The 15,297-nt window shown below is 56.7% G+C and overlaps 1 protein-coding gene across 1 annotated transcript; it reads left to right on the forward strand.

The window, feature by feature from the left end:
• Nucleotides 1–11,780: 11,780 nt before the first annotated feature.
• LOC120104727 (spidroin-1-like) lies at nucleotides 11,781–15,284 on the forward strand. The gene is made up of 2 exons (XM_039116355.1): nucleotides 11,781–12,515; nucleotides 15,273–15,284. Exons 1-2 carry the CDS (start codon nucleotides 11,781–11,783, stop codon nucleotides 15,282–15,284), a joined length of 747 nt encoding a protein of 248 aa, XP_038972283.1.
• The last annotated feature ends 13 nt before the right edge of the window (nucleotides 15,285–15,297 follow it).

The following is a 15,297-nucleotide window of genomic DNA, read 5'->3' on the forward strand; positions in this document are numbered from 1 at the left end:
CTTGAGCTAAAGAGAAAGAAATAGTTCAGACGAGGGGTATAGGTGAGTGTAAAAGCTGATTCTTTTTGTCCCTATTGAATGCCGCGGCCTCCATCCGATGCGTGCATGTCTGTGTCTGCATGCGCGTGTCTGCGTGCGCGGGTGCACATGTGTGTATGCGTGTCTGCAGGTGTGCGTGTGTGTGCATGTGTGCGCGCGCGTCTGCATGCGTGTGTTGGAGGGCGGCTCTCGGCCCCGAGTCGCCACACCAAGCCTTGCACCTTAGCTCCTTGCGGATGCCTTAGAAATGTTGGAACGCGGGCCGAATGGATAACGTCGTGGTAGATCGAGCTTGTGCTGCGGTGTGCCAAGCTCTTAAGTGACCGTGGGAACTAAGGTAAGGGGAGGGCCTACTGGCTGCAGCTTGACCCGATCCTTAACTTGAGAAGAAGATAATCAAACACAAGAAGATATTTATAGAGAAAAGCTTGATTGATTCTATTCCCAAAATGAAGCTACAAGCGTAAATCTAGTGGAACTATGATGGGTTTTCACTAGCCCAAGTCCTTAGAGAAACTCTAGGACCGAATACATAGGGACAAGTCCCTCCCAAGCCCTTAAGCCGAATACAAGTGGAAATACTCACAAGACAATGGTTCAAAAGTTCCCTAAGGATGTCTCTCTATGGCTTATTTATAGCCTTACAAGTCTTCATATGGATGCCCAAAGGGATGGCTAAGGCATGGCTTCATAGGGCCTAGGCATGGCCAAGGCCATGGTTGCTTGTGGCATAAGGCTGCACATTTTGCATGGCTGCTGCAGCAAGGTCCTTGGCAAGGCTGTGGCATGGGCTGGCAGCATGGCTGGCAGCAGGCATGGCTGGGCTGGCATGGCCTTTGGCAAGGCTGTGGCAGGCTGCAGGGCTGGCTGGCAGGCTGCAGGGCATGGCTGGGTGCTGACATGGCTGTGGCAGGGCTGCTGCAGTGGCTGGCAGGGCCATGGCATGGCTGCAAGGCATGGCTGGGCCAAGGCAGGGTGCTGGCAGGTCTGCAGGCCAAGGCTGAGGCTGGCAAGGGCGTGGCAAGGCTTTGGCAGGCCAATGGTAGGTGGCTGGGCATGGTTGCAGGGCTTGGCATGGTGCTGGCAGGGCTGGCAGGGCTATGGACATGGCCTGGCAGGGCTGCAGGCCAAGGCAGCAGGCCATGGCATGGTTGCAGGGTGGAATGGCCCTTGGCAGGGCCTGGGCAGATGGCCTGGCCGGCCTGGGCGCAAGGCATGGTGCTAGCAGGCCATGGCTGGGGTGTTGCAGGGGCTGGCAGGCGGGGCGCATGGCCCGGCAGGCGGTCAGGCGGGCGACATGGCCTTGGCAGGGCATGGCCATGGCCTGGCAGGGCTGGCAGGGCCTGGCAGGGGCTGGCTGGCCATGGCCTGGCGCTGGGCAGGCCAGGGCATGGCCTTGGCAGGCCGCTGCAGGCGTCCAGCATGGGCGTTGGCCTGGCGCTGGGCGCGCGGTACGGCGACCACGTGTGCAGGCGGGCGCGGGGCGCGCGCTGTCGGGCGCGCTGCGCGGTACGGGCGCGCGCGGGTGGGCGCGTGCGGGCGCAGGCGCGGCCTGGGTGTGCGCTGGCGCGCGCAGCCGCGGCCTGGGCGCGCAAGGGCGCGTGCGGTGGGCGCGCATGAGCGCGGCTTGGGCTGCGCATGGGTGCGCCATGCCTTTGGCAAGCTTGGCCCACTCTTGGCTGACCTTGGAGATGCTTGGCCAAGCCAAGGCTCCCAATGCTTGGCCAAGGCTTGGCCAAGTGTGAATGGGCTTGGCCTAGGCTTGGCCAAGTGTGAAGGAGTTTGCCTAAGGTCCGACCACCCCTCCAAGCAAAGTAATTGACTCGGATCTTGAGTTTGGCCATTGCACGACCCTCCTTTGGCATCATTCGGGCACGGGCTCTTCTTTGGTTGTGGGATCCGACGGTGGTGTTCATGGGGGTCCTCAACATTCCCCCTTCCTTTAAAATTATCCTTGTCCTCAAGGATATAGCGTGGATACCGCCGGAAAATTTTGGCATAGTCTCCTCAAGTAGCATCGTTCCTCTCCATTGCATGAACACTTGCCATAACTTTCTTCTTTCTTTCTCCTCCTTCAATATCCCCCGGTGAGCTTCAAGCAACCTTCGAACCTTTGGAGGTAGCCCCTCCAACTCCTTTTCTTGCCGGTTGCCTTCATCATGTGTTGGCCGGTCAACTTCAAGAATCGTTTTGATACCGGCTCAACCTTGGGCAAGGGCCAATTAATCATGGCCTCTAACTTTGATTGATCATCCTTCATTTCTTTTCTCAAAGTAATGAGGATAGAGCACTTCAACTCCGGTTGGGTGAGGGTATATATTGCAAGCTTGATGTGGGGGTGGTGTTCATCCAAAATAGACAACACAACCTCCACATGTTCCTTGTGTTGCTCCATGGGTTGAGAAGGGACCAAAATATTATCAAAGGAAGCAAAATTTGTCAAGCAAGGCCAAGGTACCTCATTTGTTGTAACTTGAAGGATGGACGATCTTTGCAAGGCATACAAAGGGGGCTCGGCCTCCTCCTCTTTTGAACTACTTCCGACCTCATCATCATGTTCAAGCTCTTCCCTTTCTTCTTCTAAAATTTCAGATTTGGTGGCTTCTTCTTTGCTATCCACTTCTAAGAGGGATGCTTGCTGGGTCTTGTATTGGTGCTCGGTGCTCCACTCGTCCTCATGCTTGGAGCATAGCTCCCTTTCCTCAATGACTTGTGGCTTTTCTCTTGGCAAGCTCTTGACTTCCTCGGGTTGGTCCTTATTGCCATTTTCAACCTCTTCTTTGTCTTTGCAAGGGGTTTGCGGTTGCAAGGAAGAAGATGCATGGTTGCAGAATTTTTCTTTGATGCATGTTTGCACTTTCTCTTCTTGCTTCATCTTGACTATATGCTCATGGTGGTTGACTACCAGTGAGGGTCTCCATTGAGACACAAATACCCTCACAAATGTATTCCAACCAATCCTTTCCCCTTCTTTATCATAGAGATCCTGGATCCATCTCCACCACCTTCTCGCCTTCCCTTCAAGATGGGAGCTAGCGAGGGAGACTCGATCGGCTCTTGGAACCTCATAGACCTTAAAGTATAGCACCACTTCGTCTAGCCATTCATATGGGTGGTCACCTCCAAATTGGGAAAGTCGATCTTGGGCGTCCTTAGCCCTAGTCGAGGACTTCTCCCATACTTATCTTCTTGGACTTCCTCCCACCGACTTCTCCTATGCTCTCTTTTTTTTCTTCTTTTCTCCACCAACTCTCCTTATTTTCTTCTCTTCTCTTTTTTTCTCTTCTTCTTTCTTCTTGCTCCCTTCTTCTCTCTTCTTTTCTTCTTTCTTCCCTCATTCTAATGGCCTCTTTTTTCCTTTCTCTTTCTTCCATATCCCTTAGATCCTCTCTAACCTTAGATATGGTTTTCATTGCCCTCTTCAAATGGGCCGAACTCTTCTTCATGGCTTCTACCATGTTTAACCCAACTCTTCCACTCAAAACCTCCGTTGGCCGTCACCCAAGGGATGATCCGACCCTTCTCTTTTATATAAACAATTCACCACACAATTACAATCAAAGGAAGTTTACAACATGAAGTTTCTCACAATCTAAGAGAAACGTATTGTTGCTCTACTTGCTCCCTACCCGGTGTAGTTAGAAGGGCACGAGATACTACTAGTAGCCTCCCTCTTATGTCGTCCCTCATATACCCTAACACCGAATAGTTGGGTCAAATAGTACCGGGTACTACCAATAGCCTCCTCATTGGCACCATCCCTATGATAAGCAAAATAGAAAACAATCCATCCTTCTTACAACAAAAATGCTCTCACCTCTTTTTCAAGTAAGAAAGATAAATACAGAAATTTGAGCACTACTTGTATGCAAAATTACTTTTACCCCCTCTCAAGATCAACAAGCAATATGAAACTCAACCCAATATGCAATCTAAATTTTTTTTTTTTTTATTGGGGTTGTAGGTGTTACCTCTTAGGAAGAGATCTTCCTAATGAATTCTCTTAATGAAAGCACCATTGTTGGAGGGCGGCTCTCGGCCCCAAGTCGCCACACCAAGCCTTACACCTTAGCTCCTTGTGGATGCCTTAGAAATGTAGGAATGCGGGCCGAACGGGTAACGCCATGGTAGATCGAGCTTGTGCCGCAGTGTGCCGAGCTCTTAAGTGACTGTGGGAACCAAGGCAAGGGGAGGGCCTACTGGCTGCAGCTTGACCCGACCCTTGACTTGAGAAGAAGACAATCAAACACAAGAAGATATTTGTAGAGGAAAGCTTGATTGATTCTATTCCCAAATTGAAGCTACAAGCATAAATCTAGTGGAACTATGATGGGTTCTTACTAGCCCAAGTCCTTAGAGAAACTCTAGGACCGAATACATAGGGACAAGTCCCTCCCAAGCCCTTAGGCCGAATACAAGTGGAAACACTCACAAGACAATGGTTCAAAAGTCCCCTAAGGATGTCCCTCTATGGCTTATTTATAGCCTTGCAAGTCTTCATATGGATGCCCAAAGGGATGGCTAAGGCATGGCTTCAAAGGGCCTAGGCATGGCCAAGGCTATGGTTGCTTGTGGCACAAGGCTGCATACTTGGCATGGTTGCTGCAGCAAGGTCCTTGGCAAGGCTGTGGCATGGGCTGGCAGCATGGTTGGTAAGGCTGGCATGGCTGGGTGCTGCCATAGCTGTGGCAGGGCTGCTGCAGTGGCTGGGAGGGCCATGGCATGGCTGCAAGGCATGGCTGGGCCAAGGCAGGGTGCTGGCAGGTCTGCAGGCCAAGCCTGAGGCTGGCATGGGCGTGGCAAGGCTTTGGCAGGCCAATGGCAGGTGGCTGGGCATGGCTGCAGGGCTTGGCATGGTGTTGGCAGGGCTGCAGGGTGGAACGGCCCTTGGCAGGGCCTGGGCAGATGGCCTGGCCAGCCTGGGCGCAAGGCATGGCGCTGGCAGGCCATGGTTGGGGTGCTGCAGGGGCTGGCAGGCTGGGCGCATGGTTTGGCAGGCGGCCAGGCGGGCGGCATGGCCTTGGCAGGGCATGGCCATGGCCTAGCAGGGGCTGGCTGGCCATGGCCTGGCGTTGGGCAGGCCAGGGCATGGCCTTGGCAGGCCGCTGCAGGCATCCAGCATGTGCGCGGCAGGGCTAGCCAGGTGCTGGGCGCGTGCAGGCCATCCTGCCGGTACGGCGGCCACGTGCGCAGGCGGGCGCGTGCTGGGCGTACGCGGGCGCGCGCGCGCGGGCGTGGGGCGCGCGCTATCAGGCGCGCATGGGCGAGCGGGGGCGGGTGCGACGGGGCACGCGCGCGCGGTCCTACGGCCGGCGAGGTTCAGGCGGCCGAACCTCGCCCGGTAGTGGGCGCGCGCGGGCGCACGCAGCCGCGGCCTAGGCGCGCACGGGCGCATGCGGTGGGCGCGCATGAGCGGGGCTTGGGCTGCGCCGGGTGCGCCGTGCCTTTGGTATGCTTGGCCCACTCTTGGCCGACCTTGGAGATGCTTGGCCAAGCATTGGGAGCCTTGGCTTGGCCAAGGCTTGGCCAAGTGTAAATGGGCTTGGCCAAGTGTGAAGGGGTTTGGCTAAGGTCCGACCACCCCTCCAAGCAAAGTAATTGGCCCGGATCTTAAGTTTGGCCATTGCACGACCCTCCTTTGGCATCATCCGGGCACGGGCTCCTCCTTGGTTGTGGGATCCGACGGTGGTGTTCATGGGAGGTCCTCAACAGCGTGCTTGCATGCGCGTGCGTCTGTGTCTGTATGTCTGCATGTGTGTGTGTGTGTCATGCGCGTGTCTATGTGTTGTGTGCGTGTCATGCGTGCATGCGTGTGTGGGTGGGTGGGGGGGGGGTTGTCGGCCTTCAATTTTCATGAGGTTCTAGGTCCCAAGGTAGTGAGAGTGGTGTACCTATCAAACTTCCAAGGAGCGTTGTTGAGCCGTCGCGGGCCCCTCGCGTGCCGAGGCGAGACACTTCTCGACTCTCTTTGCTCCTTGAGTCTCCTCTTGGTTTCTTGGGGGAGTCTCCTGTCAGTAGATTTGCAGTGGGAAGCAATGACTTTCTTGACATAGACATACTTGTCGGCTTGTGCCAATATTTCAGCAAAGTCGAAGGAAAAGCGCTTTCCTTTGATTGAGGTTGATGTAGCTAGCGGCTGGACCCTTCCTCTAGCGCTAATCTATAGCCGCCATATCCAAACCGAGATAGAAACGCAGCTCGGACAACGCTGAGGTCTACTGGAGGCAGGCAGAGGGTTGAGGCATTGGGCGCTGGACTCCTCTGTTGGGTGGCCTGCAAGAAGTCCATCTGCTGGAGGATTTTCGACGGGAGACCGTCCAATGCTCAAGTCAAAACAACGAGGCAACAGTATGGAAGGGAGAGATTTTTGCATAGTGAGGGCTCTATAAGAAGGGTAGCGTATTGCAGATCTCAGGTCCTCCAAGTTTTTCTCCTTATATAGGGAAGCCAACCTTGTCATTATCTAGATCGATGTGATATGTAATGCCAGGTAGCGGCTAGTAGTACGACTACAACATGGGGGTCACTCTGTATAGGCAAAGTGCGGTGCAAGTCTGACGCGGGATATATGAGTTGCCATGTTAGGGTTGTCGGTTGTTGGGGTTGTCAGCTCTTGTTAACACATGCTGATTGTTCTCCATGGCCAGTAACTCATCGTCGGTGCCAAAGTTGTTCACTTCAGTTTATATTTGAGGATAGGGGGTCGGTCGGGCCGATGTCGGGGTATCCAGTATTTCCCCTATCACATATATATATTAATTTTGTGAAGGTATTACCATAATTTTATATATGTATGAGGGTAAATATATTAATTATAGATTCTTAGATTCAGTTGAGCACCATTCTCCCTTGTCTATCCGGCTTCTTTAATCAGTTTGGTTCTCAAGTATACCATTAGTATGGTCACCCGACTTTCTCCAAACTGTTGGATAATCTCATCCACAACCTCTTTCTGATCCATGGACTCAATCAACTCCTTATTTCGGTTCTCAACATTTCCTCATAAGATCTGAACACATCCCTGCATAGCTTGATCTAGCATCCAAACAAGGCCGAAAAGATAGCTTACGAGAATGCTCCTCCAAGCATCCTATCCCGGTCCTCTTTCCTTCTCTCGTCCGCCATGGCCTGGCAGGGCTGGCAGGGCCTGGCTGGCCATGGCCTAGCGCTGGGTAGGCCAGGGCAGGCCGCTGCAGGCGTCCAACATGGGCGCGGCAGGGCTGGCCTGGCGCTGGGCGCGCGCAGGCCATCCTGCCGCGCGGCATGGGCGTGCGGTACGGTGGCCACGTGCGCAGGCGGGCGTGGGGCGTGCCTGGGCGAGCGAGGGCGGGCGCGCTTGGGCGCGCGCGGTCCTGCGGCTGGCGAGGTTCGGGAGGCCGAACCTCGCCCGGTAGCGGGCGCGCGCGGGCGCGGCCTTGTTGGAGGGCGTCTCTCGGCCTCGAGCCGCCACACCAAGCCTTGCACCTTGGCACCTCGCGGATGCCTTAGAAATGTAGGAACGCGGGCCGAACGGGTAACGCCGGGTGCTATGCAATCCTTAGGACGGTCACGGATACAAGTCAAGGGGCGGGCCTACTGGCTGCAGCTTGGCCCGGCCCTTAGCTTGTAGGGAATGGTGGACACGCTCCTTTGGATGGCCGTGGAAATCAAGACAAGGGGCGGGTCTATTGGTTGCAGCTTGGCCCGACCCTTGGCTTGAAGAAGAAAACAATCACTCAATAGAAGATATGTAGAGGAAAGCTTAAGGATTGATTCTATTCCCAAATTGAAGCTACAAGCATAAATCTAGAGGAAACTATGATTGGTCTTCCCTAGCCCAAGTCCAAGAGCAAGCTCAAGGACCGAATACAATAGGGCAAAGCCCTCCCAAGCCTAAGGCCGAAATACAAGAGAATACATATGACATAATATCTAAGCTCCCAAATGTGCCTCTCCGGCTTATTTATAGGCATCCAAGTCCCCATATGGCTGCCCAAAGGAGTGGCTAAGGCATGGCTTCCTAGGGCCTAGGCATGGCTAAGGCCTAGGTGACATGTGGCACAAGGCTGCAGCCGTGGCATGGTGGCTGCAGCACTTTGGCATGGCTGTGACATGGCCTGGCAGGGCGTGGCTGGCTGTGGCAAGGTGTTGGCATGGCATGGCTGCTGCAGGGGCTGGCAGGGTGGAATGGCTGGGCTGCAGGCTGCTGGCAGGTGGAATGGCTGGCTGCAGGCTGCTAGCAGGATGGCATGGTCTTTGGCAGGCAGGCTTGGGCATGGGTGTGGCTGTAGGGCCATGGACATGGCTGCAGCAGGCTGGACAGGCTGAGCAGGGTGCTGGCAGGGCAGGCATGGCCCTTGGTAGGCGGCAGGACAAGGCTGGGCATGGCTGCAGGCTGGCTGGCCATGGCCTGGCCTTGGCAGGGCATGGCCACGGCCTGGCAGGGCTGGCAGGGGCTGGCTGGCCATGGCCTGGCGCTGGGCAGGCCAGGGCATGGCCTTGGCAGGCGCTGGGCAGATGGCCTGGCCGGCCTGGGCGCAGGGCATGGCGCTGGCAGGCTGCAGGCGGCCGGGCATGGGCGGCCAGGCTCTTGGCTGGGCGCTGGCAGGGGCCTGGCACTGGTTGGGCGCATGGTCTGGCAGGGGCTCCAGCATGGGCGCTGCAGGCTGGAATGGGCGTGCACAGGGTCTGGCAGGCTGGGCGCATGGCCTGGCAGGCTTGGCAGGCGGCCAGGCGGGCGGCATGGCCTTGGCCGGGCTGGCCTGGCGCTGGGCGGCATGGGCGCGGCAGAGCTGCCACGTGGGCGGGCGGGCGCGTGCCGGGCGCGCGCGGGCGGGCGCGGGACGCGCGCGGGCGGGCGCGGGGCGCGCGCGGTCGGTTGCGCCTGGGCGAGCCGGGGCGGGCGCGGGGCGCGCGTGGGCGGGCTCGGGGCGCGCGCTGTCGGGCGCGCCTGGGCGAGCCGGGGCGGGCGCGCCTGGGTGCGCGCGGGCGGGCGCGCACTATCCTGCGGCCGGCGAGGTTCGGGCGGCCGAACCTCGCCCGGTAGCAGGCGCACTGCGCGGTGCGGGCGCACACGCGCGCGTGTGGGCGCGGGCAGCGCGCGCGCGGCCTGGGTGGGCGCGGCCTGGGCCTGGACGCGCGCGGCCAGGGCCTGGGCGCGCGCGGGCGCACGCGGCCGCGGCCTGGGCGCGCGCGGGGGCGTGCAGTGGCCGCGTACGGCCGTGGCTTGGGCCGTGCACGGCCGTGCCGTGGCTTGGGGCTGCTGGGCCTTGCCTTGGCCGACCTTGGGGATGCTTGGCCAAGTCTTGGCCCCTCCCCCAAGCCAAGAGTTTGGCCGGGGCCTTGTGCTTGGCGATGCTCTCCTTTGGCCTTCTCTAGGCCTTGAATCCTCCTTGGTTGCAAGCCCCAACGGCGGTGTTCATGGAGGGTCCTCATCACGTGGTCATGCGCGGGCGAGCGCAAGACTTTGGCCATGGTTTGGCCCTCCTTTGGCACCGTCAAGGCCCAAAGTCTTCCACGGTTGGCTTCTTGGCGGTGTGGTGGGCTTGGGTCCGCAACATTCTCCCTCCCTTGAAAAATATCCTTGTCCTCAAGGATAATGAGTGGATGCCGCCGGATCATCTCATCATGGTCTTCCCAAGTGGCCTCTTCTCTCGGCATTCCTCCCCATTGAAACATTACTTGCCAGAGTTGTGTCATGGCTCTCTTCAAGTCGGCCCATGTTTCTCTTGACTTCGGGCTCCCTTCAAACTCTCTCTTCTTAGCCACTAACCCATAATCATTCGCGAAGCGCCGATGGTAGCCGATTGACCCCAAGTCCACCCTTAGGGCCGAGATCTCCACAAAGGCCTCAACCTTTCGTGGACCAAAATTTACTCCTCCCAAAGTGTGGCCCATATAGCCCAACTCGAATGTACACTTAGAAGGCTCGATGTAGAAGTGGTGATTCTCCACAACCTCCGAGTGCTTCATGTGCTTCTCCATGGACCCGGAATGGATCCAAGTATTATCAAGGGAAACTAAAATGAACTTCCTCAAGTAAGGCTTAAGTACCTCATTCGAAGCGGCTTGTAGGATGGATGATTTTTGAACTCCCGATGAGGCATGCCAAGTGCATTCGGCCTCCTCCTTCTTAGCGCAATGTCCGGCCTTCTCGTCATGCTCCACCTCCTTGCCTTCTTCCTTTGACTTCTTAGTTCTTGTGCCCTCATCTTTCCGGCATGCTGCAGAATTTGTTTCAGAAATTTCTGCAACTATTGAAGTTGTTGGTGCGGTAATTTCGGTCACCATATGATCCTCTTCCTTGGGCACCCCTTCCTCATTTTTTTTACCAACCTCCTCCAAGAGTGCTTGATCAGCCTCTTGCTGCTTGGATGCTTCATCGGGTGTTTCATCATGCTCGATCATCCTTTGTTGTAGGGGCTCTTTGCTGAAATTTGGGAAGTCCAAGGTAGACTCCCTCTCTTGGGGCCGTGGTCCTCCCATAGCCTCCTCACCATGGTCAGCAATATTTGGCTCCTTTCTCTCCTCCATATCTTTTCTTGGGTCTCCAAGGTTTAGATCATGGGAAATCTCCTCCGTGGGTTGTCTTATATGATAATGGCTAGCCCCAAGCTTCATACACTTTCGGGCCTCCTCTAACTCCCTTTTTATCATCATCAATTGGCCCTCTCTCCACCTTCTTTCTCCATAGCCATGCTCTCCATGGCGGCTAGCATAGCTACTTGCTCCTTGAGCACTCCTATACTCTCCTCTTTTTTCTTCTTCTCTCCACCAACTTTCTTTCTTTTCTTCTCTTCTCTTTTCTTCTCTTTTCCTTTCTTCTCGATCCTCCACTTGGCCCCGCCGAGAGGCGTGCGACCAATGTTCATTTCTCCTCACTTCTTTCTCCCCTTTTTTCTCTTCTTTTCTCCTTTTTTCTCTCATTCTCATATACTCATCTTTTCTCTCTCTCTCTTCCCTATCCCTTAGATTCTCTCTAATCTTGGCTAGGGTCACATTCGCCCTCTTCAAACATGCCTCACTCTCCTCCATAATGTTTACCATATTAACCCAAAGTAGAATTTGAAATTATTTTTTTAGGGTTGTAGGCGTTACCTCTTAGGAAGAGATCTTCCTAATGAAACCTTTCAATGAAAGCACCATTATTGGAGGGCGTCTCTCGGCCCCGAGCCGCCACACCAAGCCTTGCACCTTGGCATCTCGCGGATGCCTTAGAAATGTAGGAACGCAGGCCGAACGGGTAACGCCGGGTGCTATGCAATCCTTGGGACGGTCGCGGATACAAGTCAAGGGGCGGGCCTACTGGCTGCAGCTTGGCCCGGCCCTTAGCTTGTAGGGAATGGTAGACACGCTCCTTTGGATGGCCGTGGGAATCAAGACAAGGGGCGGGTCTACTGGTTGCAGCTTGGCCCGACCCTTGGCTTGAGAAGAAAACAATCACTCAATAGAAGATATGTAGAGGAAAGCTTAAGGATTGATTCTATTCCCAAATTGAAGCTACAAGCATAAATCTAGAGGAAACTATGATTGGTCTTCCCTAGCCCAAGTCCAAGAGCAAGCTCAAGGACCGAATACAATAGGGCAAAGCCCTCCCAAGCCTAAGGCCGAAATACAAGAGAATACATATGACATAATATCTAAGCTCCCAAATGTGCCTCTCCAAGGCTTATTTATAGGCATCCAAGTCCCCATATGGCTGCCCAAAGGAGTGGCTAAGGCATGGCTTCCTAGGGCCTAGGCATGGCTAAGGCCTAGGTGACATGTGGCACAAGGCTGCAGCCTTGGCATGGTGGCTGCAGCACTTTGGCATGGCTGTGACATGGCCTGGCAGGGCGTGGCTGGCTGTGGCAAGGTGTTGGCATGGCATGGCTGCTGCAGGGGCTGGCAGGGTGGAATGGCTGGGCTGCAGGCTGCTGGCAGGTGGAATGGCTGGCTGCAGGCTGCTGGCAGGATGGCATGGTCTTTGGCAGGCAGGCCAGGGCATGGGTGTGGCTGTAGGGCCATGGACATGGCTGCAGCAGGCTGGACAGGCTGAGCAGGGTGCTGGCAGGGCAGGCAGGGCCCTTGGCAGGCGGCAGGACAAGGCTGGGCATGGCTGCAGGCTGGCTGGCCATGGCAGGGCATGGCCACGGCCTGGCAGGGCTGGCAGGGGCTGGCTGGCCATGGCCTGGCGCTGGGCAGGCCAGGGCATGGCCTTGGCAGGCGCTGGGCAGATGGCCTGGCTGGCCTGGGCGCAGGGCATGGCGCTGGCAGGCTGCAGGCGGCAGGGCATGGGCGGCCAGGCTCTTGGCTGGGCGCTGGCAGGGGCCTGGCACTGGCTGGGCGCATGGTCTGGCAGGGGCTCCAGCATGGGCGCTGCAGGCTGGAATGGGCGTGCACAGGGTCTGGCAGGCTGGGCGCATGGCCTGGCAGGCTTGGCAGGTGGCCAGGCGGGCGGCATGGCCTTGGCCGGGCTGGCCTGGCGCTGGGCGGCATGGGCGCGGCAGAGCTGCCACGTGGGCGGGCGGGCGCGTGCCGGGCGCGCGCGGGCGGGCGCGGGGCGCGCGCGGTCGGGCGCGCCTGGGCGAGCCGGGGCGGGCGCGGGGCGCGCGTGGGCGGTCTCGGGGCGCGCGTGGGCGGGCGCGCACCGCCCGGCGGCCAGGGCCTGGGCGCGCGCGGGCGCGCGCGGGGGCGTGCAGTGGCCGCGTACGGCCGTGGCTTGGGCCGTGCACGGCCGTGCCGTGGCTTGGGGCTGCTGGGCCTTGCCTTGGCCGACCTTGGGGATGCTTGGCCAAGTCTTGGCCCCTCCCCCAAGCCAAGAGTTTGGCCGGGGCCTTGTGCTTGGCGATGCTCTCCTTTGGCCTTCTCTAGGCCTTGAATCCTCCTTGGTTGCAAGCCCCAACGGCGGTGTTCATGGAGGGTCCTCATCACGTGGTCATGCGCGGGCGAGCGCAAGACTTTGGCCATAGTTTGGCCCTCCTTTGGCACCGTCAAGGCCCAAAGTCTTCCACGGTTGGCTTCTTGGCGGTGTGGTGGGCTTGGGTCCGCAACAGGCCTGGGCGTGCGTTGGCGCGTGCAGCTGCGGCCTGGTCGCGCACGGGCGCGTGCGGTGGGCGCACATGAGCGTGGCTTGGGTCGCGCACAGGTGTGCCGTGCCTTTGGCATGCTTGGCCCACTCTTGGTTGACCTTGGAGATGCTTGGCCAAGCATTGGGAGCCTTGGCTTGGCCGAGGCTTGGCCAAGTGTGAATGGGCTTGGCCTAGGCTTGGCCAAGTGTGAATGGGTTTGGCTAAGGTCCGGCCACCCCTCCAAGCAAAGTAATTGGCCCGGATCTTGAGTTTGGCAATTGCACGACCCTCCTTTGGCATCATCCGGGCACGGGCTCCTCCTTGGTTGTGGGATCCGACGGTGGTGTTCACGGAAGGTCCTCAACAGCGTGCCTGCATGCGCGTGCGTCTGTGTCTGTGTGTCTGCATGTGTGTGTGTGTCATGCGCGTGTCTGTGTGTCTGCGTGTGTGTGCGTGTCGTGCGTGCATGCGTGTGTGGGTGGGGTGGGGTGGGGTGGGGGGGGGGGGGGGGGGGGGGCGGGTTGTCGGCCTTCAATTTTCATGAGGTTCTAGGTCCCAAGGTAGTGAGAGTGGTGTACCTATCAAACTTCCAAGGATGGTTGTTGAGCCGTCGCGGGCCCCTCGCGTGCCGAGGCGAGACACTTCTCGACTCTCTTTGCTCCTCGAGTCTCCTCTTGGTTTCTTGGGGGAGTCTCCTGTCAGTAGATTTGCGGCGGGAGGCAATGACTTTCTTGACATAGACATACTTGTCGGCTTGTGCCAATATTTCAGCAAAGTCGAAGGAAAAACGCTTTCCTTTGATTGAGGTTGATCTAGCTAGCAGCTGGACCCTTCCTCTAGTGCTAATCTATAGCCGCCATATCCAAACCGAGATAGAAGCGCAGCTTGGACAACCCTGAGGTCTACTGGAGGCAGGCAGAGGGTTGAGGCATGCATTGGGCGCTGGACTTCTCTGTTGGGTGGCCTGCAAGAAGTCCATCTGCTGGAAGATTTTCGGCGGGAGACCGTCCAATGCTTAAGTCAAAACAACGAGGCAACAATATGGAAGGGAGAGATTTTAGCAGATTGAGGGCTCTATAAGAAGGGTAGCATATTGCAGATCTCAGGTCCTCCGAGTTTTTCTCGTTATATAGGTGTGAGGACCCGTGCGGGCGTGTGTTTAGTCCCACATCGGTTATTCGCTGGGTAGATCTTGGGTATTTATACAGGATCAAGGAACCCAAAAAGTACCTTCCGGCTAGCCATTTTGGGTGAGGTCCTGAGTTGTTACAAATGGTATCAGAGCGGACCCGGCTCATAACCTATGTGGACTAGGGGACACTGCAGCACGGATCTATTGGGGCTGACCACGGGCCAATCGTGGTGTTTGTGATTAGATTTGAATAGATATGAACCCTTAGCCTGACGAGGACGTCAGGGCTTGAACGGGGGGAGTATGTGAGGACCCGTGCGGGCGTGTGTTTAGTCCCACATCGGTTATTCGCTGGGTAGATCTTGGGTATTTATACAGGATCAAGGAACCCAAAAAGTACCTTCCGGCTAGCCATTTTGGGTGAGGTCCTGAGTTGTTACAAATGGTATCAGAGCGGACCCGGCTCATAACCTATGTGGACTAGGGGACACTGCAGCACGGATCTATTGGGGCTGACCACGGGCCAATCGTGGTGTTTGTGATTAGATTTGAATAGATATGAACCCTTAGCCTGACGAGGACGTCAGGGCTTGAACGGGGGGAGTATGTGAGGACCCGTGCGGGCGTGTGTTTAGTCCCACATCGGTTATTCGCTGGGTAGATCTTGGGTATTTATACAGGATCAAGGAACCCAAAAAGTACCTTCCGGCTAGCCATTTTGGGTGAGGTCCTGAGTTGTTACAATAGGGAAGCCAACCTTGTCATTATCTAGGTCGATGTGATATGTAATGCCAGGTAGCGGCTAGTAGTACGACTACAACATGGGGGTCACTCTGTATAGGCAAAGTGCGGTGCAGGTCTGACGCGGGATATATGAGTTGCCATGTTAGGGTTGTCGGTTGTTGGGGTTGTCAGCCCGTGTCAACACATGCTCATTGTTCTCCATGGCGTAACTCATCGGCCGGTGCCAAAGTTGTTCACTTCAGTTTATATTTGAGGATAAAGGGTTGGTCGGGCCGATGTCGGGGTATCCAGTATTTCCCCTATCACATATAAATATTAATATTGTGAAGGTATTACCATAATTTTATATATGTA

This window comes from Phoenix dactylifera, unplaced genomic scaffold (assembly GCF_009389715.1).
Source record: "Phoenix dactylifera cultivar Barhee BC4 unplaced genomic scaffold, palm_55x_up_171113_PBpolish2nd_filt_p 000085F, whole genome shotgun sequence".
NCBI classification, from domain to species: Eukaryota; Viridiplantae; Streptophyta; class Magnoliopsida; order Arecales; family Arecaceae; genus Phoenix; species Phoenix dactylifera.